The sequence below is a fragment of the Lygodium microphyllum genome, chromosome 20 (genome assembly GCF_053477565.2).
Source record: "Lygodium microphyllum isolate KBCC chromosome 20, Lygodium_microphyllum_v1.1.10, whole genome shotgun sequence".
NCBI classification, from domain to species: Eukaryota; Viridiplantae; Streptophyta; class Polypodiopsida; order Schizaeales; family Lygodiaceae; genus Lygodium; species Lygodium microphyllum.
The window spans coordinates 55,227,034-55,253,956 of record NC_141154.1 but is presented as its reverse complement, the minus strand read 5'-3'; the positions used below and the strand labels follow the sequence as shown (position 1 = coordinate 55,253,956).

The following is a 26,923-nucleotide window of genomic DNA, read 5'->3' as shown; positions in this document are numbered from 1 at the left end:
GATATCCAAGATCACCAATTAATGTTGAAAACTGGCCACATAGCACCACCCCTATTCAAGATGCACACATCAACAAGGAGAATGTAGTCAATTGAACTTATCTATCCTAAAATTGAGCAGTTCCTTGCTTTAACAATAACAATTGTGACCCATAGTAAGGAGACAGTGGAACTGCCTCAAGTAATCAAGTGAAATATTGTGACCTTGCAAAACTATGAAGTATCAAAATTGCATCGAAAGCAGGAAAACTAAAACAAAACAACAAGAACACTGAAGAGCGATGATGAAGGCAATGAAGAACTCAGAATAATTATGAAAAACGAGGTTGAAGGGGGCTTTGTGTGAGAGAGAACAAAAGCAGGACTAGGGTAGAAACATCCGCTCGAAAATGACTGAGCTGTAAACAATCTCCTATACCTAGTGGAGCCTATCACCACACTCCACTCATTCTCAGGCAGCTTGGCCCTAGCCCCATGTGGCACAAAACTAGGCCTGCAAGAAGTCAAATAAACGTTGTCAATAGTTCAGCCACATACATCTGCTATGAAATGAAAATGTTTCCAAGTAACTGAAACGCCTCAAGCCCAACAAGCAAGAAATCTGGACCAAGATGATGAAAAACTAAGATTGATGAAGAACCTGATACAAGAAAGCCCCTATACGTGCTCTAGTCTATAACTGCATTGAGAGCGATAGGAGTGAAAGATGGAACAGGGAATGAAAGTGTGAAGGAAGAGAGTGGTCGCCCAACTAACAAGCAGCCTATATGAATGCACATGTGACAAAAATGTGTTCAGAGCCCGAAAGACATAAGCCAACCAAAAACTAAGAACGCTACCCACAAACTGACAAACCAAATGAACATAAGTGCGCATGACTAGATAAAGCTCCTAACGTCCTCACCAACTCAATGAAGGGCTGACAACAAAGAGATGACCAGTACTGCTAGCATTAAGGTGGCTATCTGGCAATAAATTGTGTATGAAGTCAAGTGCCCTGATTGCAACTATGCCTAGTCAGCACACAAATTTCGGACTCCACGCACACATTTCCTAGTCCACACACACATTTCCTACTCAACACCTGTCCATCTAAGAAATAGTTACTTTTTCCAGAGAGAAAAGGACCTGTTAATAAACACCTCAAAAATAAACTATCCAAGGTAAAGTAGAAATACAAACTGGCCCTATAAACAACTCCAATGATACAATGAAACTTCCCAATATAAAATGCCAGCCCATGTATATAACAAGTTCAACTTCTGCATTCCAAAGTACAACTTAATCAGTAATTAGACCCAGGAAACTAAAAGGCAATCTCGATTTGGCAGAACTCCACCTTACAAATATGTTACCTTTTTTTCTTTTTTGAGAAAAGAAATCTCTATAAATAATGCCTCAGAGAAAAACCCGAGGCAAAATAAAAAGTATACGGAACTCCATAATGAGTAGCTAAGTACACATCACAACTACAGTGGTTGTGTAAACAATGAATCTGGCGGGATATAATGCCAAATATGTTACAAATTGTAACTTGCAATGGTTTAAGTTGTAACAGACTCAAGGAGCAAGCACATTACCAGATGCTGACACTACAAATACCAGACAGATTGATGATTAAAGCTTCATGACACTGAAGCTACAAGTTCTCATCTAGAAACAATTTCCTAGCATGAAAGTTGTAAAGTGCAATATATTCCCCTCCCCAAATCAATAGGGGAAAAAGCCCACAAAGTTTAAAGTGAAGAAGTCAAGACTCTGGAGTCCAAACAATATGCAATGGACTGCAAAGTGTAGATTATGACTCTCAAAGTCAAGGCTGCTCTGTAATGAAGCAAAGCTCTCCCTAGAAAGAAGAGTACTGGTTGGGAATCAGCTTTTTCTTGTTATTATGCAAAGCATCAATGCCTAGGGGGCCCTCTCTAAATGTAACTGGCCCAACTTCGTATGGTTAGGAGAAATAGAGACAATCCACCAGCTAGGGCCAATGTAGCTAGAGTAGTCTGCAATTGTGCAATCTTGTTTTTAAGGGTATTGATCAGGAATTGTGGCACAAACTACACAGGAGTGAGAGTATATAGTTAGGTGGATCTTTATGAAGATGAGAATTAGAGGGGTAGACTTCACACAACACTTTTCCAAGTTTCCCATGCCTAGAAGAGGAAATACCAAATGCAAATAAGAAGCCATAGCACTCACTTCAACAACCAATCTGCTGCAGTTTTCATCAGACCACAAAAAAGCATTCAATCAATGCTTTTCCAAGATTTCCCACACCTCAAACATGGTTGCTAGGGGTTTAAAAAACAGAAGGTATGAAACAGGTTTCAAAGATCTCATATAAGTTTCATAAACATAAGAAATAAGTTTCTTATGACACGAAAATTGTTGTTTGAAATTTCATGTGTGTATAAACATACTTCAGGTACAATATCAACACATCTATTGAACAAAATCGATCATTGTATACAAAATACGACTGAACATCAAATAGACCAACAAATTGAGTCAAGTAAGAAGGTTGTCTAATGGTGATATGACCTTGAAGTCTCTATTGGCCCTAAGTTGGTCCATCAGGGGAATTACCCACCACACATGGAACTAGGGTCTAACAAGAAGTGAGAGGTGACTTCAGCTTAGTATCCTTGGCCTTTGAGCGATATTTCTTATCAAAATGGTCAGCCATTTGACAATGTTGAGAATATCTATTTTGCTTGGTGTCAACTAGAATTGTGTGTGCCCTTTTGGCTCATTCGTCTTTGTATCTTTGTCTTTCTCTTTGTCCTTGTTTTTGCCTTTCCCTTGCTTCCCCTTCCAAGAAGTGGAAATTAGGGCCCCCTATGAAGACAGCAAGGAGGGCTTCTTATGAACTTGATCAAACAATCATGCATAACCATAGTTAGAAGTGATGCAAAATGGAACAGGGAATGGGGAGCACAAAATGGCTTCCATCACTTATGACTATATAGTCCCATGGAATGGGATATGGGACAAAAAGAAGCTACCATCCCCATAATCCTCAAGTCCAAAAATGACCATCACTTGTGACTATGTGCATAATGCAACAGCTTACACTCAAACTCATAGAAGGCATAGTTGCATTCGTACTACCTGCGGACTAGTTCGTCCGTACGGTTTATACCGTACCATACGGTACATATCCGTAACAATTCGTACCAAAAAAGGAACTATTTTTGCCCTATGAAGACTAGACCACACCATATCCTCCAACTCCCAAGCCTTATGTTTATTATCATAATTTCAAGTCTCTCTCACTCTCTCTCCCAACTTCCAAGATGAATATGCAATTCCAAGCGCATCTCTCTCTCTCTCTCTCTCTCTCTCTCTCTCTCTCAAATGAATGAAGAGTCTCTCTATCCATCCACCCTACACTTTGCTTTGTTGTATGATGTATGGTACTGTGTATACACTCCCATCTGTCTTCTAGTAGTGCATTGCACATGAGATTTTGCCTTGTTACCCTCATGTATTCATCCTATTAACTCAAGTGACATTGCTATTTTAGCTCTAGACATGTGTTCTATTATCTGTAATCCAAAATAACCAATTTTTCGACTTTTTTTTTGTACTAATATTGTACCGTACCTTATAAAATCCTAAGGTACCAATTAGTACCGTATTTTATGGTACCGTACCATAATATTCCTTTCATACCTGACAACCCTAATAGAAGGTAGCAAGGTTGACTAAGAGAACACTTGTTGCAAGAATTTAAAGCACTCAAGGAGCAACTTGTTTAGGAACAAAGTGACCTGGTCATCATCAGATTTCAGAGGTTTGATACTGGCAAACTCAACAAGAATGCTCAGTCAACAACGTCAAGGTGATCCTGGTCATTAATTTTAACTTTTGGAGCTTCTTCACAATTTTTATCCATCGCATCCTATCTCAATCCACAAAGCAATTAGTCAAGTGAGACGAAGGGCTTGATGCAGAGTTAAATTCCTATAATTGAGAGTGGAAGCCAAGAACAAAGCCTTGCATCAACTAAAAAATCACGTACCAAAGGTTTTGCGAGTCTAGAACATGTCATCTCAAATTAAACCAAGTGGTGAAGTTAGACCCATTAAAACAAGTCTTATCACTAAAGGCATTCTTGGCAAATACAAATGTGCAAAAGAACTCACAGATGTCACATAATAAGGGTGAGGTGGGAAGGCAACAGTGGAGCGCAATACTATATGTGGCATCATATGGATAGGCACTGTGATACATGACCCTTGCCCAACAATACATTCTAGTAAATGATGAAAGAACGTTGGCCCACTAGGTAAGGACGTGTGTGCAACCTATGGTAACATCTAACACAAGGGCCTTGAAGCACTTGTTATGTAGCTATGAATAAGAATAGGGTCCTATAGGATATACATCTAAGGATTACATATCCTAGGTGGAGTGAAGTGTGGTAAAGATGGACACATAGCAAGGTAGTCACAAAATGTTTCACCCTTAAAACATTTTGTACTCAAAATGTTCCTTTCCAATATGAGACATTTCACCTTTGGGTAGGCCGTAAGTGAAATGTCACATGAAACATTCAGTAATATGTTAATAGAATTTGGTAATTTTCCTTAGACTATAGGTGAAACTGCATACATTCAGCAATATGTTAATAGAATTTGGCCATTTTCCTTTGACTATAGGTGAAACATTGTACATTGAAACATTTCACTAGCAAAACATGTTTCACATTTCATGGTCACCGTGATGCATAGATGGATACACAGTGGAATGTGTGTGTATGCACACACGCGCACTTTTGTGTGTGTGTGTGTGTGTGTGTGTGTGTGTGTGTGTGTGTGTGTGTGAGAGAGAGAGAGAGAGAGGTGAAGGCATTAAACTAACATATAATGCTATAAATTCAATACAAGAGTGTAGTTTGAAGAGTCTATTGATGGCACTTGACAACTGGGTGGCCTGGCAGATCAGCAAAGACAATAATACAGCAGGTTAGAATAGGCCGCCGAGGTGGGAACATGACATGGGCAGCTGAGTAGAGTCCCAAACCAGCAGGGCATCAGCTTTGGACTGAAAACGCAGCAGCAAGGTGTTTAGAAATCAGGTCCCCGTCTAAGTAGGGGTCGTGGACAGCAAGCATAGTAACCAAAAAATGTATTTTGTCCCGGAGAAACAGGAAACCCCGAAACCAACGAGACAATTTGTTTCATTTTCCAAAACAGAGATGCAAAATGATACTTTTAAAGTATGATTTTTTAATTTAAAAAACAAAGTTTCTAGGGGCACATTTTGTGACAAAACATCCAGTAGTTATCCAGAGAGTTTTCCATTGGTTTTTCTTCATCTGGTCTTGCTTCTCTCACTGCCTTGCACCATTATGTCAGCTGTCCATGCCCCGTTTCAAGTCCTGATTGCAACCTTTGATGTCACCAGCCCATTTCAGCAGCAGCTGCCTCCTCCTCCATCGCTTTCCCTTTCTCCTACCTCATCGTTTTCCACTCCTCCTACATCTCTTTCTACTCTTTCTCCTCCATCTCTTTCTAGTCCTCTTGCATCTCTTTCTCCTCTTCCATCTCCTCCTCTTCCCAGTCCACTTCCAAGTTCTATCTGTTCTTCTTTATCATCCTTCTCCACACTCTTCTTGTGAGTTGCGATTCCTCATGTTATTCTCCCCTACCTTAAGGCTTGAACTTGGATCTTCATGGCTCCTCACAAGTATTATACTCACAATGTTTGGGACAATACCTTGTTCGTCCCCACTGCTATGGATTATCCGGAATCAAAATTGTGGTTTGTAAATTGTGCTGACACCTTGCAAGGTAGCTCCACTCAAACGAGTGCATTTCACATGGATGAGTTGGCCAAAGTGTGGTCGCTCTTAAGAAGGCCATTGACCTCACAACAAATTGAAAAGGAATGGGGAGAGGCAAAAAGAAGCCACTTGAGTGGAGATGGAAACTCAAATCGATCTAGACGGAACGATGAGAAAGACACTCCAAGCACTTTCCATGTGCCAACAAGTACACAAGCATCATGACCATCGGATACCACAATTGGAATACCTTCACCAGCATATTCTATCGCGATTGATCATGAGAACAAAAACACATGTTAGCAATAAATCTTCTTGTCCATGTGAGGGAATTTCTTTTGTTGGTGAGGGCACATCTCTACTCACTAGGCCCTCACAAGGCTTAGCAAGCCAATCAAGAAAGAGGGGTAGAGAGGGCAACCAAAACACCATGCTAAAGAAACCGTAGCATGCAAAGAACTCAAATCATCCTTGGGAAGCATGCCTGCACGTTGAATGATGCTAAACTGCCAATAAAGAAGGCCTCTCATATGCCCAATGTGACTACTCACTCCAAAAGCAGAATCAAAAATGAACATGTTCCAAATAGTCCAGATATGTTGAATAAACCCATGAGAGATATCGATGATAGGGATGCCCATATCAATTATATATTGTATAAGATCCCTAGAGATTGTATAGTATTTTCAATTTTTTATTGTTTCCAACCTATATGTTTCCTTTTAGATTATGGTTCCTCTAGATTATGGTTCCTCTATTGTAGTTGGAAAACATGGCGGTTCCTTGCACATCGGATGATCTATGTTTGTCTCATAGGCCGATTTGGCCTTTTGAAGACATTAATATAGCTTTCCATCTTTCTTTCTCTCTTTTTTTCTTTGTAACACTCTCTCAAACCAACCTTCCTCCTCAAATAGGGCAGTACTAACCTGATTTAACACCAATTACAGCGAGTCACAAAAACTGAAAATACATTAATCTTGGACTATGGACAGCCTGTTGGCCCCAAAACTAGCACCTATTCTAATATTTCTTTAACTTTTATTGCAAATGGATGGAGTACAACTGAGATCCTCTAACCTCCTCTGCTAATCTAAGTGCTACTTGGCGTCAAAACTGACCAAAAAGCCTCCAAACCAATTTTCCCCTTGGTTTGCTCAGGGAGATTAGCCTTCACCTAGCTCCTTGAAAGACAAATTCAGCAACAAATCTGATATTGGCTAGCTAGCTTCTTGAATCTCCTTGAAATTCCTCAACTTCAACAATTGGAGTTCAAGTCCTAGGCCCTCGATTCCGAGCACACATTCCAAGGTGGCTATCAAATCCTAATTTCTACTATATATTAGTGTTTACAGAATACATTTTTCAATATCTCCACCTTTGATGACTCAAATGGCTGGATTCTTTTGAGATAACTTGAGAAATGACTAGGGATGTGAGAGAATGCTATAAAGATGGAAATTTCAAAGTTTCATTGTAAGAAATGTTAAAATCTCAAACAGTCATGGAAGCTGTCACCTACAACTTACGTCCACCAAAAAGGCAGCTGCTCCCTCCTCTATGCTGTCACTTGCACCAAACAGGGCTTGGGCCACTGTCAACTACTCCGGGAGGGCTCCGAGCTGATGTTACCTATTGTAGAAATGATCACTAGTGGCTGCAAATCACGTGAGCAACATCTCCTTGCTCTCTAACAGTCTCCTCCTCTCTCACAATGGCTAGAATAGACTTCCACCAATCCCCAAAAACGTTTCTACCACTTGCACGGTCAAGCTTTGCCAAGTAGCAACCTTCGAATCCCATTTTCCAACATTATCTACCTTATTAAATTAATCTTGAGAATATTAAGTCCCAAAATTAATTTACTGATTATTTTAGTGTCTATAAAAATAATTACACTAATCAATAATTAACTTGGCTAGGCCAATTTGTCTTCCAAGTATCCTTGACCCTAGACTGGTATTAATTAATTAATTAAGTAATGTCTAGTCTCTAATGTCACTACTGATATTAGTGGCTAATAAATTGGTCTGGGCCCAAATCTGACATTAAATACCCCCTAATATTTGTCAAACATAACTTATTACAAGTTTTGCCATTGGCACCAGCTGATATCTCAAGGTCTTGGCTCTCGCACTATGAAATAATTGACTTGCGTCTCACATATGCTGTCACGAGGACGTGAAAATTTGATGCTTTGCTTATGTTTAATGGACATTTGATTAAAGGATTAATCAAATGTACAATTAAAAGATGCGCATGTGTTGCACATGTGAGGTGCAAGCTACTTTCTCACAATTGAAGACCGAAGGACCCTGTGAAAAAGATGGGTGTCAAAGGCAAAAGTTGTAACAAGTTACACTTGTTATAAGTGTCAGTGGTGACACTAGGGACTAGGCATTAATTAATGGATTAATGCTTGTCCAAGGGTCAATTAATGCATGGGACCACTTTGGGTTGCAAATGGCCTAGCCAATTAACTTTTGGATGGACAAGGTCAATTTTCTGGACATGGATTAAGGACTGAATTAATTTTCAAAATTAATTAATTCTGAAAATTAATTAACTGGCTGGAAATTGCTGAAAATGGATTAAGAAAGCTGCCACTTGGCAAAACTTTCCCATGCCAGTGTGGGGGAAAGGCTAAATAGGACTGAAGGGAGAGGAAAATCTAGTTTTTTCATTTTGGAGCTATTGGAAAGAGGTGTTGGACTGTTGCTGCCAGCTTTTGGGGCCAATTCCCAACCATTGGAGACCATTTTGGTGATGGAGATTGCATATTCTTGACCTTGGGAAGCTGACAATTGCTGCTGATGCACTTTCTCACAGTCTCTAATGCTCCTATTGTTGTTGGTGCATCTGTTTGGGGCTGATACAACAGGGCAGCAGCTGATTTTGATCAGTTCTTCGCGACAAATCTCAAAATTTTCTCTCTCTACAACATTCTCTCATCTCCTTCAGCCTATGCTCAGCCATTCTCAGCAATTCTCAGCCATTCGGAGAAGATCTCAGCCATTTTTGGTGGGCTGATCTGTAATTTCTGCAGTAAACCCTAATTCACAGCAGAAATTAGGGTTTAGCAGCCACCTTGGGATCCGTGCCAGAGATTGAAGGCTCAAGGGATTGAAATTAGCAACTGATAATTAAAGATTATCAAGGGATTTCAGGAGCTAGCCTATCCCGAATTGATTTGGGACAGCATTTGGCCAGCCAAGGGTCAACTTGGAGAAGTCCTGGGTGAAACAAGGGGCAAATGACCTAAAAGGCTTGTTGGACATTTATGACAGCAAGAGTAATTGGTTAGCAGGAGGAGATTGAAGAATCTCAAGTTGTACTCCTTCCAATTGAATGAAAGCTAAAGAAATACCACAAGGGGCGCCAATTTTGGGGCCAACAGGGTGTCTACTGTCCAAGAATGTTATGGTAAAGTGTGTATTTCATTTTATGTGCATTTATTTATTACTGTAATTAACTCTTAAATCAGGTTATCACCACCCATTCCAAGAAGGAAGGCTGGTTACATATGCAAGTCAGATTAGTAAATTTGATTAACTTTTAATCAAATGCTAAGCAAAGCACTAAAATTTCACATCCTCGTAACACACACACACTCTCTCTCTCTCTACACTGGACTAACCCACAAATACACAACACTAGCTGGTTTGTAGAGCATGTGTTCACAAATACAATTATTGTACTTGGGAAACATGGCGGTTCCTTGAATATCAAATGATCTATATTTGTCTAATAGGGCCTTCTGAAGACATTAATATAGCTTTCTATCTTTCTCTCTTTTTTTCCTCCTAATCTCTCTCTCTGGATTTTGTCTCATAGGCCACATTGGCTCTTCGATACACTGGTCACATCCACACTACTTTATGGAGTACAAATATGGGGGCCCAGTCTTGACCACCGTAGCAGATCAGGGCACGCTTATGACAGATGGAGGTCGATGGAGAAACCCCTAGTGTGGATCTTACCCAGTTGGATATCAAGTGGACATGGTTGATGCCAAGGCAAGAGCTAGGGACAAAGATGGCTTTCTACCACAAGCATTTCCTTGATACTACAGATGATGGATTTATTGCTCGCCCAATATACATGGACACCCACCTTTTCCATGGGATCAGATGTACTATTGGTCAGTTGCGTATCTCCTCACATCAGCTAGAGATTGAGACTGGCAGATATAGATCCATCCCATCAGCGGAGCGCATATGCCAGATATGCAAATTAGAGGTAGAGACAGAGGAGTATTATATCTGCCCGCTACCCAGCGTATTATGAGGTCCGTGGTCGTTTCCACTGTCTCTTTAGAGACGGATTTGGACCACTATCCAGAATCATGGATTTTACCAATCAGCGATGCCTTGGCCTCTTTTTTCTTGAGATATGACGGCTTCGTGACATGCGCCTCAGGAGTACAACTGCTCCAGGACACCGAGATCCTCCACAAAGGCAGCTCACAGACTTCTTTGCAAAGGAAACTCAAAAGACTTCAATACAATTACAGCCACAGTCCACACAAGAGCCTCTCTCAACGCCGCAGTCCACACATAAACAAGGAGTACTGATTGATCGAGCCGTTCAACTTAGCCAATCCAGACGTCCTAGGCCTCGACATAGACACCGACGACACCTTCATAGGCGGATATAGGGGATTATTGCTCGGGCTAGAGCTAGGCCCTCCATACCCACATGAGATTGTACCATTTGGAGCTCATTGTTACTAGATAGAGCTCTATGTTTACACATAGCCATAGTTAGTTTCCTTTCTTATTTTTCTTTGTGCTACATATTTTGCCCAAACAGTTGTACCATCATACACATGATTGTAACTCATGGTCTCATAGGTCATTTTGGCCTTTTGTAGACGTTAATATATCATTTCATTTAATCTCTCTCTCTCTCTCTCTCTCTCTCTCTCTCTCTCTCTCTCTCTCTCTCTCTCTCTCTCTCTCTCTCTCTCTCTCGCGTAATGGATGTTATATTTATAAAGTACTAAACGACAAAAGAGTTACACAAGTCATGGCAAAGACGCAGAGGAAATTGCCATATGCCAGGGAAGTAAGTCCTCCCGAGGGAGTAAGTCAGAGTGCCGAATGAGATCTATCTGCCAGTGCAAAAGACCTTTAAGCCTAGCAATATGTCCTTGAACATTAGAGGCTGAATCAAAAAGAAAAGCATTCCAAATGGTCCAATTGTGCCAACAGCCCCAGTATCTAAGAAAGTGAAACAAGATCTTCATATACGACTGTGCTGGTGTGGGGTATTTGGGCCGCACAAAAACCCAATCAAAAGGGCTTAGCGAGAAACCAACCACTGCTCGCCAAACCACTGACAAGAGTGACCAGATTTTCTTAGCGAGAGGGCAAGAAATAAATCGATGACGGGCCGATTCCACACTGGTGGTGTAAAAGAAACAATTGCCATTGGAGATTCGACGCTTGGAAAGGGCTGAAGCAAGAGGAAGACCACCAATCATCACCCTCCAAAGAAAGACCTTGCATTTGAAAGGTGTCTTGTTCAACCAGCCCTCCATCACAGTTACCTTCCACCATGACTGAGATTTACGCAATCCCCATACAGTATTAGCTTTAGTAACCAGTCATTGATGATCTTTAATCAGAAGATGATACACTTGGTTAGCTGAGGCCTTTTCCAAATTCAACCAGCCTGCAAGGTTCCAATCCTGCCAGGGACGATCCGATGCAAGGGCAGGAAAGGGTTGTCTGCTCTGGAGCACCATCAAAAGCTGTTCCCATAAATCACGGTATCCACGAGGGATCCTGAAAAGCCTCCTGGTTGTACGAAACGATATCAACACATTGCGGCTGGCAAAGGTGGCATCTACTACTGAAGTCAAGCCCAAACATGCCATGTAGTTAAATTTTGGTCTGAGCTCATGTTTGCCTTCCCAAGAAAGTAATCGTCAGGCTGCCAACAATTCCAGTTGAAAAGAGTTAGTAGCTAAGCGGTCCTCCGCTGGATGCCACTGAGCCTTCTGGAGAACCAATTTCCAGGAACATACCAAATGAGCAAGCAGGGATGATGAAGGACTAGAAAACCAAGAGTCTGCATTAAGAACATGCCAACAGGAGCTCCGAATTTGGGTATTACCATGCACAAGCCCGTGATCCTCAAGAAAATAGCGGGCTATAAAGACCCATGGCTGATGATCCAAGCACATGGCACGAAAAAAAGACCAACGGAGTGCCAGCATATGAGTTTCGGCATCCAAAATAGCCCTACCACCCATGCGATTGGGGGTACATGCATGCGACCAAGAAATCCATGAAATGACTGCTTGCAAGGAGTCCTTCCATAGCATGAAACGAATGTACTGAGTAAGAGCATTCAATGTAGTAGTAGTCCAAGGCAGCAATGGCAAGAAATATGTGAGCATTGGCAACATAATTGTCTGAACCACTTTGAGGCGAACATGGAAGGGCCAAGCCTCTGACTTCCAATACAGAAACTTAGCTGCCAGTTTCTGTGAAATCCATTGTAGTAGTTACTTAGGCCGAACATCAACACCCAAAGGGTACCCAAGATGCCTGACAATGGAACCACAGGGAACAACCATTCCCTGCCAGTCCAATGACTGCAAATCTGACTCCGTGTAACTGAGAATGGCTGATTTCAAAGCATTGATATGAACACCAAAAGCATGACCAAAGAGAGTCCAAACATCTAATGCTTTGCGAAGATTATCCTTGTCCGCACGCAAAATCATAAAGCTGTCATCAGCCAAGGATTGACTAATGAAGTGCTGTCAAAAAGGAAGAGACAATCTAGCCAACTGAGTAGAAGCTGCCATATGAGATAACATCGAAAGAACCCGATGAGTCGCAAGGGCAAAAAAGAGAGGACTCAAAGGGCAACCCTATCTCACAGAGCGTGCAAGGACAAATGGCTCGGTAACACCACCATTCAGCATAACTCGCGAAGAAGCCGCAATACTAATGGTGTAGATCAAACGAGACATCCGAATACCAAAGCCCATAGTAGACATAAGTTCTGCAATGAAAGACCAGTCTAAACAATCAAAAGCCTTTTCCAGGTCCAATTGAATCAATACCACCTCCTGATTAGAGTGCCTTGCATAGTCAATAGCCATTTGCACATTTAAGACATTATGCAGAATGTTTCGGTCCTTAATGAAATCATATTGAAGAGAATGTACAATGGTGGCCAATAGACAGCCGGACAGTTTTCCACTTCAACCCACACCGGGCATTCGTGTTGAAGCAAGCGCTGAAAATCTACCATTGGGCACCATGGCACAACATGGACCAAACAGCGATCAAAGAACAATGGCAGTTTAGCCAGCAAATCGGCACGATGCTTCTTGGATTTCAACAGCACCTCATAAAAGCCTCGAGGCCCAACAAAAATCTCTTCAACACACTCCCCTTGTAGTAGACATTACAGCCACTGGCGAATATAGGAAAGCACTGGGATCCTACCAATGAAGAAGAGTATAACAGCACGTTCATAAAACACTGAGAATGAGCGCAAAACATTTTTAGGATCCACAGTGGCTTCCAGAACATCTTCAGTTTCAGAGTCTGAAAACGCTTCATGATTATGTTGAACATAGTCACCAAGCAGAGTGTTGGCAAACTCCAAGAAATGCTCCCAGAAAACATCCTGAGAATCCACGGAATCAGAAGCAACCTGAGCATAAGAACGTTCTTGATGATCCTGATGATCCATTGTATCTTCCAAAGTATGCTTGGTGCGTTTGCCCGCAGACTGGAAGTCAGAACCAGGCGGCATCTCCTCTATGCAAGGAACCATATCCTCTGGTTCCTCTGTTTCAGAATCCGGACCAAGGGCTGCCACCGTTTGGTCGATAAAGTCCATGTCCAGACCAGCCATGTTGTATCACCACTTTAACAACTCTCTCTCTCTCTCTCTCTCTCTCTCTCTCTCTCTCTCTCTCTCTCTCTCTCTCTCTCTCTGTGTGTACAGAGGCGGGTCTGCTTTCTTTGTCTGTGCGTAGAGGTAGATTGCACGTGCAACAGCAGAATGTACTGTCTACAGTCTCTGCTCGTCAGTAATCTGCTGCCTCCTGGGCACAGATCTGTCCTTATAAAATGCCTATCTGCCTGTCCCTGTTACTGTCGTTTCCCGGCCTGTGCAGGGACGTATTCTGCAAGCACACCCTTTGATCCTGGCAATTCTGCAATACTCTAGTCAGGACTTCCAGGCTGCAGCGCAGCACGATTACTCTCGCTCTCTCTGCCTGAGCCCTGCGCACGGGGCCGCGCAGAGTTGCGCAGGCCTGTGGACTTGATGCTGGCTGCGCGAGAAGGCAAGGGCGCCAGGCTGGGATCAATTCACTGTCCAAGGAGGGTCACGAAGGGTTGCCATTCTCTCTCTCTCTCTCTCTCTCTCTCTCTCTCTCTCTCTCTCTCTCTCTCTCTCTCTTTTTTCGTAAAAGGTAATTGTATTAATTACGAAAAAAAGTACATGATTACTTGATTACAAGATACATGACGACAATCTAAGTCATCACGTGAAGAGATTCTAAGTACTACAAGTTACAACGTCATGGCAAGGATGCAGAGGATTTCCTGATTACAGGATACACGAGGGCCCTAGGCCAACATGTGGGGAAACCCCGTAGTAATGCACTGAAAAGGTTACACCAATCATGGCAACGACCCCGAGGCAATTGCCATATGCCACGGATGCAAATCCTCCCGAGGGAGCAGGTCGGAGTGTCGGATGATATCTAGCTGCCAATGCAAGAGCCCTTTAAGCCTGGCAATATGTCGGGGTACATTAGAGGCCGAATCAAAGAGAAAAGCATTGCGCGTGGTCCAAATGTGCCAGCATCCCCAATATCTGAAAAAGTGAAATAAGATCTTCTCATGCAACTGTGGCGGTGCAGGATACTTCGGGCGCACAAAAACCCAGTCGAAAGGAGTTAGCGAGGACCCGACCACCGCGCGCCAAATGTGCGACAAGAGCGACCAGATATTCTTGGCGAGCGGGCAAGAGAGAAAACGATGTCGGGCCGATTCCGCCGGTGTGGTACAGAAGAAACAATTGCCATTCGAGATGCGACGCTTGGCAAGGGCCGAGGCCAGAGGAAGACCACCAATCATCACCCGCCAAAGAAAAACCTTGCATTTGAAAGGCGTCTTATTTAGCCAGCCCTCCATCAGCGTTTTCTGCCACCATGACAGCGATTTCCGCAGTCCCCAAACAGTATTAGCTTTCTCTCCCAGCCATTGGTGATCTTGAACAAGAAGATGATACACCTGATTAGTAGAGGCCTTTTCCAGACTCAGGCGGCCTGCAAGGTCCCAGTCCTGCCAAGGGCGGTCCACAGTCAAGGCAGGAAAGGGTTGCCGACCCTGAAGTTCCGACGAAAGCTGCTCCCATAAATTACGGTATCCACGCGGGATCTTGAAGAGTCGCCGAGCAGTCCGAAAAGATACGAGGACATTGCGAGTGGCAAGGGTAGCATCCGCCACCGACGTCACACCTAAACGGGCCATGCGATTAAATCTCGGTCTGAGTTGATGTTTATCTTCCCATGAAAGGAGTCTCGATACTGCCAACAATTCCAGCTGAAAGGAGTTAGTCTGCAAGCGGTCCCCTGCTGGGTGCCAACGGGCCTCTCTCTCTCTCTCTCTCTCTCTCTCTCTCTCTCTCTCTCTCTCTCTCTCTCTCTCTCTCTCTCTCTCTCTCTCTCTCTCTCTCTCTCTCTCTCTCTCTCTCTCTCTCTCTCTGTCTGTGTGTGTCTTGATATTGACACTTGTATTGGCCTTGGCCCTTTTTTTAAATCTACTCCAAGCGTTGCTTGCATATATAGCTTAGATTTTACTTTATTCAACTCTTTTTTATACTATGTACTCAATATTTTGCAACATCAAGTTGTCTTAATAGGTGATGCAATCATTTTGCTTTCACTAGTGCACTATCCTCTTTAAAGTGACGCTTATGGACTGTCTTTGAATACTTGTGAAGTGTTTACCTTGGAAATATGAGAATTTTCTAGTTACACCTAGTTTTCAAAGTCCCATTCTCTCCCCATTCCTGAAATAGGGCCTACCCATACCTATGCCATTCCCTGTTCTTTGTACACAGGAATGACCTTACAAGTCTTTTTTCTTGTGGAAACTGGATCATTCCCACTCATTGCAAAGCTTGGATAAGACAAGGGTAATCACAAGATTTACTACAGAGGTTCTGGCCTAGCCTTTTGGACAGTTTTAGACTCCAAAGATTTATATTGTCTCTGACCAACAACCTACAAAAATGTCACTATAGGTACTTGCTAGCAGCCTAGCATCTAAAAATTTCCTACAAGATTCTTTGATAGTCTCCGGGACATCTTTAAGCGCCAAAGGGTTATCTTGTTTCTTGGACCAATAACCTAGAGATGTGTGACTAGGAACCATTTGCTAGCAGCCACCTATAAGGCCATCTTCAACCCAAGTGTTCCAAATTTAGAGAGAGAGAAAAAGAGATGTTTTGGACTGCTTGGCAGAGAGCTCTCAAGACATGTGCCCATGTATGGAGATATAGTCCTCAAATACAAAGAGATTTTCACAATGATCCTTTGATATATATGGCTGTCTGCAACTCCAACGTTGTAAGTTTATTGCTCTACTCTGCAAGTTAGGTAATTCAAAATAGATTTCCAGACTCTTTCCAAATCCCTAAGTACCTTGATTGATTTTTAAATAACTCTGAATCAACTTGAAATAATTGTTTGAGGCTTACATCAGACAACCACCTTGGTAGAAGACGGCAATAGACAAAAACCTGTTAACCATTTCAGGATCCTTTCAAATTTTAAGAAGACAAAAGGGGAGAGAGAATACAGAGGATGCCAGCTCTGGGTGCAAGAACTTACAACTTGAAACCCTTGTTCAAGCCCTCTTCCTCTTACAACAGCTCTTAGCATGGCATTGTAGCTGTATCTGTCAGGCTTCAAATTCACAGCTCGCATCTGCAATAAATAATAAATGAAAGTCTCAAATTAGAAACAAACATATTTATCCATAAAACGTTGGTTTGCCAGACTACTGCACAACAATGTTAATATGCACCTGACTGAACAGCAACTCTGCTGACTGAAGATCCCCTTTCTGGACTGCAGTATTTATTATTGCATTGAATGCATGTCGCAATAAGATTTTAACCTTGTCAAACTTATCTGAAAAGAAACCAGAAATTGGGTTTCCAACTGACTGTAAGCTTTCTGGAAGGTTATCCATCTCTGTCTGCTCCATGTTAAGCATTGCAAGCTGTGTCCATCCAAGAAGTTGAGCATGTGGCAATTTACTAGCACTTTCTGATTCTTCAGTGTACAGAGAATCCTCTTCTGACAATTCTCGAAATTGATCAACACCTGATGTGTTGTCCAATAATTCTGTATCACCTCTAATAAAGTCATCAATGGCAATCCCTTCCCCGGTTTGCCTCTTTCCAGAAATTTCTTCCTTTTTCCCCAGCCCTTCTTCTTTTGTGAAAAACTTGATCTTCATCTTTTTTTCTGAAATCAGGGTGAAATTTTCATTTTTGGAAACCATCTGCACCATTTCGCGTAAGGCTACAAGAGCCTCATTGAAAGCACCAACTTGGCACAATGCCTTTACAGCAGCACAGTAGGAATCTAAGGTGGGTATGGAAGGTTTGCACGTTTTCACCATCAAAGTCCATGCTTTCTGAACAGCAGGTAAATCTTTCCTCTTCCCAGCAAGCTGCAGTAGAAGAGAGACTTAGTTGCCCTGTAAAAGTACCACATACATTACTTAGACAAAAATTTTGTAACACATTTATCAGCACACCTGTCAGAATATAACACCTTTGCATAATTTAAGTATCACATACATTATTTAGACAAAATTTTGGTAACACGCTTATCAGAACACCTGTCAAAATATAACACCTTTGTATACTTAAAGTCAGAACCATTCAAACTCGTCTGGTCCGTGTCCCTTTGCAACTAGATGCTTCAATGGGTGGTAGGTGTACAGAACCACTGGAAGCTCAGGAACATCAGATTAACATTTTTAACATCGTCTCAAGCATACAATCCTAGGTTATTTTAAGAAAGACGAATTCTAAGTTACAAAATGAAATAAGCAAGCAAGCTCCCAAGTACAAAGAACCAACTTTGTGGACATGTGCATCATTCTAAAACTCCAAAGCTGAAAGCCCAATCCCTTAGTTCAGAAGGGGTATATGCTACAGGGTAGACAGGTACGATCCGTCCAATCCATGGACTTGAATTTACACTCATGAATTTAAATTTTAGAATAAGTATGGACTCAAGTTCACAATACGTACGTGCCTTGCCCCAAAACATACTTAATTAATGAAAATGTAAACTTGGTGCATGGTTCAAGAGAATTTCAATGGTCCCCCACAACCTAATTTTTTGGGATACCCTTCAACATCTATAAATAGACAGGCTGCCCATAACTTAGCCTCATTCTTTTGTGAGGTTTCTCACTCTATCGTGATGATTTAAGCCACCATTTGCTATCCAACCATCATCAACCGCAACTCATCACTATCCAGCCCTAGGCAACCTGTTTTCAGCCATCGCCCCTGCTATTTGGAGGTCTTCATTTGATGCATCATTATAGCACCTGATCAACCTGCGTTTTCAGCATCTGGTGCTAGGCGATAGGCTATTGCCATCTCTCCCATCAGGCAACTACTACAATACCTGTATTTTGTTGTCCAACAAGCCATCTACATCAACAAACACCTCTCCTATTATTGCATGATAGCTCTCTGCTTGGGTGATCTTATTTCAAACTTCCTTTGGTGATACACTACTGCATTTACTAGATTTCAGCCTTCGACTGTTGTGTTTTGGTGACCAACCTGCTCCCCTTCATTGTGTTCACCATTCTCTCATCTCTGACTGTTGGTTACTACACTTGGGATCCGTCTCCAGTAGACCTCACTCTTCGATACTGCATTGGTCTATCCTTCGGCATTCTGTACACTCTTACATTTATTTACAGCATTCATTCACTTCAGAGTTTCTTCTCTCTGTGTTTATCTCGGTGCTTGAGTTTTGAGTTTTTGTGTTTTGTGTTTTGTGTTTTGCGTTTAGGGCTTGAATTTTGCTTGTCTCTGTCTAAGTATTTGTGTTTCAATCTTGGTCATACATGATGTGTTTCCTTAGTGCAAACCCTGGCATATCTTCACACCTACCTTTCACTAATGTCTTGACCTCCTGGAAAGCATATACTTCCTCCTTTGTTGCTTGTATCCTCTTCTCTAAACAGTGGGACAAAAACCACAGAACATGACAAACCTTTGGAGACCTCTTTAGGACTTGAGGGGTTCCCCTCTAGAGCTAAGTTGGTGAACATTTTGATTACAGTAATGCACATTTAGTGTGGGTTCTCCTAGAACTAGGCCAGTGCAATTTTGATGGTAGGCACGTTGTAGCACAATGGGTCCTTATCTCTATGTATGAAGCAATTGCCAAGGAGGCTCGAGTACTCCATACTCTACCGGATAAAGCTTCAATGAGATCAACCTCCTCTACAATTGATGGAGTCCATCTCTAGGATGATTTATATTGTAAGGGATTTTGTTACTCTAGCCATTGTGACAACTATCACGCTTGAATTTACCACCTATCCAAGTGCAAAGCCAATGATAAATAAGATCAGCAAGTACACTCTCTAGATCGAAGATCGGTATATTCTCAAGACCATAAAATTTCCCTAAAAGACCTAGGATGGCACCTTTGATGCCCTATAGAGTACATAATGGTCTCCCTAGTGCAGGTTACAACAACTAATTGAGATCCTTGCATTCATGCGGATGATGCAAGCTTAGAAATGATCCTATAGTTAGTTGGCCCTTATTGTCTCCTCACCATATTGCACAGCATTCTTTTGGGTTCACTTTTGTGGGGTGGGGACCCACGCACAGAGAAGCCACATGAGCTGCAGGCTATCTAGCCACACACAAGTAGGGGCAAACACCTAAGATTTTTGATATAGGATAACCTTGACTTACTTAGATATTGGCCACATAGACCCATTGCATTATCACTTCCACGGTCAATAGATTAAGCACAACTCTTATAAAAAGCTTGACAAGATACTCAGGTTGGCTTCAACTTATGAATTTTAATACACTCATGGCAGTATTGAAAGCAATTGAACTAGTTGACTTGGGTAGATGAATGGAACTGTGAGTCAAATTTTTTAACAGTTTTCTTGTTCGTAATTTTAAGACCATCTGTCTTGAATACCACAAAAAAACATACCTTCATCAACTCAAGATAGACCAGTTCATCCTCTTGCAAGGCACTCTCCTTGATTAATTGCAAACACTTCTCAGCATAAAAGGCACTTCCAGTCAGTGAGCAGCCATTAAGGAAAATACCACAAAAGATTATATGTGGTTGTACATCTTTGATTTTGCGACCCAATTGCTTTAAAAGGTCCAAAGCCTGTAATAAAAATAAAGACTGAAATTCTGTTCACAAAAATGACCTCAATAAAGCAACTATTCTGCTACAAAACTTGAAATATCACAAAAAACGGGCATCAGATTGGACTATTTAACACCAGAAACAGAGACATCTAGAATACACTAACAAGAGTGGCCAAATCATAATACAACTACAACTGGTCAAGGTACTGTTGGAAAAGTTTTAAAACACGCAAGACTAGTGACTGCTTGAGAGAGCTTTGTGTGTCCTCAAACTCCAAAAGGAGCACTTGTGACACACCTAATTTCTCTTTAATGACCTGTTTAAACAAAAACCAAACAAAAGCCTCACCTTTTCTTAGAGTAAATACAAGCTACATGTCTTTGGTTTTGAGTTTAAGCATCATTTTGCAGTTGTTCAGGGGCTAATGATGAGCATTCTTTGGCTATGCAAAGACAGTGAGAGTGTAAAACATCATGACACAACGATGTACAAAGTTAGTGCCAAAACAATATGCAGTTTCTTAGCATCAAAGATGTAAATGTTGGAAGTAATAAGTATCAGTTCATACAACAGCCCCAAAAAGGGTTGGGCACCCACATTTTGGGGCACCATCCTAAAATGATCAATGGGGCGCCATCCTAGACAGACCGGGGCCTATATATAGGCCACACCTCCCTCAGTTCATTCTATCTTTTAGTCACTTTTCCTCTCTCCAACCCTTCCATTGCCCTCACACCCCTTCAAGATGACATTGCGGTTCATGGCTTGTGGCTCTTCTCCATTACCATCTTCTCCCTCAGTTTTAGGCGCCATCACCCCTTGCGTTTGGAGCATCTTCCTCCCTAGCTTGATGTCAGCATTCTCCACCTTGGTGTTACCCTTCTCGCACCTCATGTCAAGTTTGCAGCCCCTGCCACTTGCGTTCTGCAATCAGGAGGCTCCTCCACCTTGCATTGCTGCTCCCAAGCTTCTGGTGTCATCTACCATCCCACATTTTGTTGCTTGATCCATCTCCTCCCATCTGAGGACTGCCCTTTGCTCCATCGATAGCTAGTGATCATCTTCTTCCTCCTCAATGGCACAGGGAACTGTGCTTTGCTCCCTCGATAGCTGTCCTTCACCTTCCAGTGATTACCTCAACAGTGCACCACCCGAAGGACTGCGTTTTGCTCCCTTCATTGTGCAAATTCCCATTGGTGCTAAACAAGACAATGCAGGCATCTTTTGAGCTTCAGCTCTATTGTATCAGCTTTTCTTCACATAGGATGATTCAATGCATCATCATCTTGTTCTCTTTTGCTTCTGAGTTTCTCTCCTCTCTCAGTGTTTGCCATTCACATTCTGTGTTTCTCCCCGCAAACCCTACTGTTGATATGCATCGTCGCATATTCTGACAGACTCCATATGTCTGGGTGGCAGTAGAATGAAGAGCCCAAGGTATCTATGGTACAAGAAGTCCATGAATGTGGACAACAGTCCAAACCCATCAATGAAAGAGGCGGTGGAATTTTCCATGGATCTCATAATCAAGGTGCCCTCAGCCAATCAAACAATCTCTCTGGCATCTTTCTAGTTTGCATGGTCTTCTGTATATTGCAATCCTCTAGGACTGGTGCTCTGAAATGAGGTCTGCATTTAGCCTATCCTGCATCTCACATTTGTCATTTTATTTACTGATAGAATAAAGACACCCACAAAACATGATGCTGAAAAGTTATCTTACTACAAAACCTTACAAAAGAGTTCAGAACCATTGCAAGAGAGCTCTTCACGAACCTCATCCAAATAGCCACCTTTGCTCAGTGCCATAAGCAAGCATGCCACAGAAAAAGCATTGAGATCAATGTGTCTATCACGCATAGCCTTCCATGTGAATTTCGCCACCTATTAAAAATTCAAATGACACAGAAAATGGAATGTTATTTTTCCCATGCATTAGTGCTATATCAGCAAAACAAAAACACGATATTACCAAATGATTGACCAAAAAAAAGAAGAAGAAGAAGAATAAAGGATATGTTGCAAATAGTCCAAAACCACACTAAACAAATCTAAACCAACATGTGTGAAGTGTCAAATTGTTTTATTGTAAACCAGACAAAACGTAAACTCAGTTATATAAAACAATAGGAGAACATGCTTTTTGGCTTGTGAAAGTAGGAGGCATATCTTATTTTACATCATTCAATGATTCACCCAACTACAAATGGTCTCTGCTTTAACTCGATCCATCCTAACACCATCAGACCATCCTCACAAACTGGTGCCCAAAAAAGTGATGTCCTCTACAAAGAACTCACTCTTCTGCCGTTAATGATGAGCTGATGCTTGAGAAGTTCCTAAAAGACTACAGCCAAATGCTTCCTGTGCTCTACTCCATTCTTTAAGTATGTAATGGTATCATCAAAGAATGTCCCATAAAGGATCTACATTGATGAAAGAACCTGCCCATCATCCAATTGAATCTCATTGGAGCATTAGCAGGCCTAAATGGTATCACTAAAACCAGAGTTAACAAGAGTTTCAAAAACAGGGAAATATAAACACATTTCAAAGTGACAAAACAGAGTTTTGGCCCAATGCTGAAACGGCAAAACAGAACCATATTTTTCATAGGTTTTAGGAATATTTTTATGTTACACATATTAAGAGGTGATACCATTTGTAACTTGAACGTTTGCTCTGAAAACACTTGAACTCCTCAACCGTATAAATTATACATGTAACATTATAAGAGATTTGATGAGCCTAAACTACCAAAGAGTGTAAAATCACATTACATGAGTTTCAAAAACTTTCAATATTGGAAACTCAGCAGAAGAGACTAATAACTATCATGATGTCATACAGACTGAAAACAAGAGTTTGAGGTCTGAGTCAAGACTCATGACTACAAGATAAATAGTAAACAGTAATCTAAATAATAGATACATCATCCAAATGCCAATGATCCATGAAATGAATCGTGATCAGCTATTAGAGTTAGTGCAGCCCAACAAGAAGAGATTATGACCTAGGTGAAGTACTTATTGGACAAGGGGTTGATTCAGCCTAGCTCATTCCCTTTCTGATCACTACTTTTGGTCCAAAAGAAGGATGATTCCTAGTGAATGTGTACTAAATACTAGGCCTTGAACAAGATTACCATCAAGAACCTTTTTCGAATTCGAAGGATAGATGATATGTTCTATGGCAGACTGAAAGTAGGTTGAAGCCCAAATTTGGAATGTAGAGGAGTTCGGCTTCCGAATTATTTGGTCAGGAATAAGTGAGATCATGCCCACACCTTAAATAAGCACGAATTAATAGTCACCAATTGTGATGTTGCCGCCTCTATCATGGAGGTCCTACATCCAATCACGATGATAAGTCATATAGGAGGACATGTTGCTATCCACGAGCCAAGGCTTCTCTGAAGAAAAGGTTAAAGTGGTGTCTTCCACCTCATAGAGATGAAAAAAAACAGACTCCTTAGCCATAGCTGGTGTAGCCCGAGTCTTTTGCGTCATCCTTCACTCTATGTCGAAGATGGGGGTACTTCTTCAAAGTTCCAACACTTCTCTAGATGGATTGTCTTCCCACACTACTTGGGATGACACTTAGACTTCTCCTCCTCCAACTCTTTTTTCTATTTCTTTCATTTGCTTCTAACTACCACCCCCAAGAACTTGGAAGATATCCCAGCCACAAAAGCATGACTAGTAGCTCTAGCTCCATCTATACCAGTCTTCTTATTGTACGCATCCTACCCCAACACTATGAGCATGAGCTCCTCCCATGTGATGGTGTCCCGAACTCTAGTGGTGAGGAGGTTAGTATAGAAAACTTTATGTTTTGGAGATGAAAGATGTGACAAGAGTGTCACAACCATGTCTTCAAATAATACCTTCTTACCAAGTGATGCTAACTCATCTCGAATCTCCTTTATCTTATTGATGTGGTCCTTCAAAGTCAAGGAGTCACGTAGAAATAGCTAGCACAATCTCATCTTGAGGGTCATGCAACATGCAAAGGTATGCACTTGGTAAAGGGATGTCTATCGAGTCTACACCTCTGCTACGAAGAAGATTTTTCTCATGTGTACAAGAACTGAATCATGGCAGCTCATGAAGAGAAAGGAATGGGCCCTAGAATTGTTGAGCCTATCCCAAAATGTTGCATGATCAACTACATAACAAATTTGGGGATCCACGCAAGAATAGTGGATAGGGGTGGTGACAAAAACCCATAGATCAAATGTTTCTAGGATGCACTCCACTATGCATCACCAAAGAGAGCAGTTAAAACCATCCAAACATTCTTTCTCAAGGAGAGAAGGATGCACACGCACTTGCACATGATCGCTAGATGAGGTCCCTAGGTGATTTCAAGGGTAGAAACAAGAACCGAAGAGGCTAGCAATCGTTTCGATCATACTCTAAACTTCAAAGCATGCTTCAATCTTTAATCTGGTTGGATCTCATATCCCTTGAAGATCTCTCATCTTTTTCATCTTCGCAACAATGCTCACAATCTTCTTGATTGTGATGTTTTTCACAATAATCATCCCAATGTTTGTATCATCAGTCTTCACAATCATGATCGTGGCTTCTTTAGTTTTCATAGTCATTGCCTAAGCAATGATCCACCCTGTGTTGCCAATAGGACCAGCTTGTCATTTATCCTTCAATTGCAAAAACGCGAAAAACACACAAGAAACTAGTATGTTTTGATATCCAAATGCTCTCATGATGCAAACTATGTGTATTATGGCCAGCAAGCTGCAAAAGCTTCGTCAAGCCGGAACACTCAAATTTGTCATAAAGAATGTTGTGCTTTGATATCACCTTGGTTGTAGGAGTTATAATGTAGCAAATCCATGTTGGCCCAAATGTGGAGTAATTGTCAATTAATTTGATAGCGAATGAATGAGAATGAAAGAATAAATCGATGCACAACAATACTCGATCACAAATGAGAAGCAATGTATTAATGAATGAGAGAGAGTATGACTCAAGGAAATCACAATGAAAATACCACCCTTGTGTGCTAATGATGCACAAAGTGTCTTTTTATAATAAAATGAAACCCTAACCGGCTTAACCATCATAGAAAACCCTAAATGAAATCCTAACCCTAGTGTCACTTAATGCCTAGGACACTAGGGGCAACAATCGCATTTAATGATAGTCTAAATGCCTAGGGAACCCGAATCACGCATCAAAGGGCATCAACATGTAGCCCATGAGATGGCCTACAAATCCTCCTCTATAGAATGGGCAAATTGATCTACGAACAAAGATAAAATCCTAGAAAATAAAAGAAAATATAGTCATGGTTACACAAGTTCATCCAAGTGGATATTGAAACCAACCTTCCTCCTTGAAGAGGGTGGTAATGACCTCATTAATCAATAATTACAGCAAGCATAAAATTCACATAAACTGAAAATATACACTTTACCACTTTAATCTTGGACAACCATGGTAGCACAAGTTCATCTAAGTGGATATTGAAACCAGCCTTCCTCCTTAGAGAAGATGGTAATTACCTAATTAATCAAAAATTACAGCAAGCATAAAATTCACATAAACTGAAAATGCACACTTCACCACTTTAATCTTAGACAATGGACACCCTCTTGGCCTCAAACAAATGCCCCTTGCGGTATTGTATTTCTTTAGCTTTTATTGTCGGTGGATGGAGTACAACTGAGATTCTCTGTCATTAACATAAAGCACAAGAATAATGAAATCAAATCCTAGATATCGAATGTAAAGAGTAGCCTCGGTAGGGCTATTCTGAAATCCAAGATGCAATAGATGAGAATGTATGCGGGCATACCAAACGCATGGAGCTTGCTTTAAACCATACAAAGCATTCTTGAGACGACAAACTTTGTCCTCAAAGCCTTTACTTGCAAATCTTGGAGGCTGAGAGACATATACCTCCTCAGTGAGATATCCATGGAGAATGACGTAGTGATGTGTCTAGATGATACACCTCCCAATGAAAGTGGGCAACAAGGGCAATAATACTCCTAATGGTAGTAATGCAAGAGATAGGGGCAAAATTCTCCTCAAAGTTGATTTCTCGCCCTTGGCAACAAGCCAGGGCTTTGTATCTGTCAATAAAACCATCTAATTTTCTTTGAATCTTGTAAACCCATTTGGTACCTATAGTACACTTGCCATAAGGCAAATCACATACCTCCCAAGTGTTATTCTAATAGATGGAATCAATCTCTGCCTTCATTGCTTCCACCCAACAATCATCTGAAAAAGCATCTTTATAACATAGAGGTTCTTCATTGCATTCTGTAGCTACCAATGCACATGCAAGAAGATTACATTGATCCTTGCGAGCAGAGGCTCATGTGCGGGCAGCCAAAGAAAGAGGTTGTTTGCTATCCTGAAGAGTGTCTAACAACCAGGGAGGGACCCTTTTAGGCTACTGAATTTCAGCCCTTGTATGCTCCGATTGATCTAGAATAGGGGGCTGCTCTTCTGTCAAGGTATCATGATGCTGTTGGGTGGAGTGGACAACGGAAGTAACAGGAGACGGAGGCAAGAAGCAAAGCGTGCTGCTAAAGTTGTATTACTGAAGTTATGAAGAATACAAAGATACACCTAATATAATGAAACCCTAACCTAACATGATGAAACCCTAACTGGGTGTCATACATGTACTAGGTGTCCCAACTGGAACTAG

At 41.5% G+C, this 26,923-nt stretch overlaps 1 protein-coding gene across 5 annotated transcripts in view; it reads right to left on the bottom strand.

Moving 5' to 3' along the window:
- Positions 1 to 26,923, bottom strand: part of LOC148018909 (pentatricopeptide repeat-containing protein At1g76280-like) — a 113,974-nt gene that overhangs the window by 8,907 nt on the left and 78,144 nt on the right. For 4 of the 5 annotated variants that reach the window (XM_087701193.1, XM_087701191.1, XM_087701194.1 and 1 more), the window contains 5 exons: positions 22,010 to 22,117; positions 20,063 to 20,248; positions 16,866 to 17,519; positions 16,670 to 16,765; positions 16,537 to 16,578 (listed from right to left, as the gene is read on the bottom strand). In XM_087701193.1, the coding sequence (XP_087557319.1) occupies positions 16,537 to 16,578; positions 16,670 to 16,765; positions 16,866 to 17,519; positions 20,063 to 20,248; positions 22,010 to 22,117 (1,086 nt within the window). The remainder of the gene's footprint in view (positions 1 to 16,536; positions 16,579 to 16,669; positions 16,766 to 16,865; positions 17,520 to 20,062; positions 20,249 to 22,009; positions 22,118 to 26,923) is intronic. The other variant, XM_087701192.1, reaches the window with a different exon arrangement.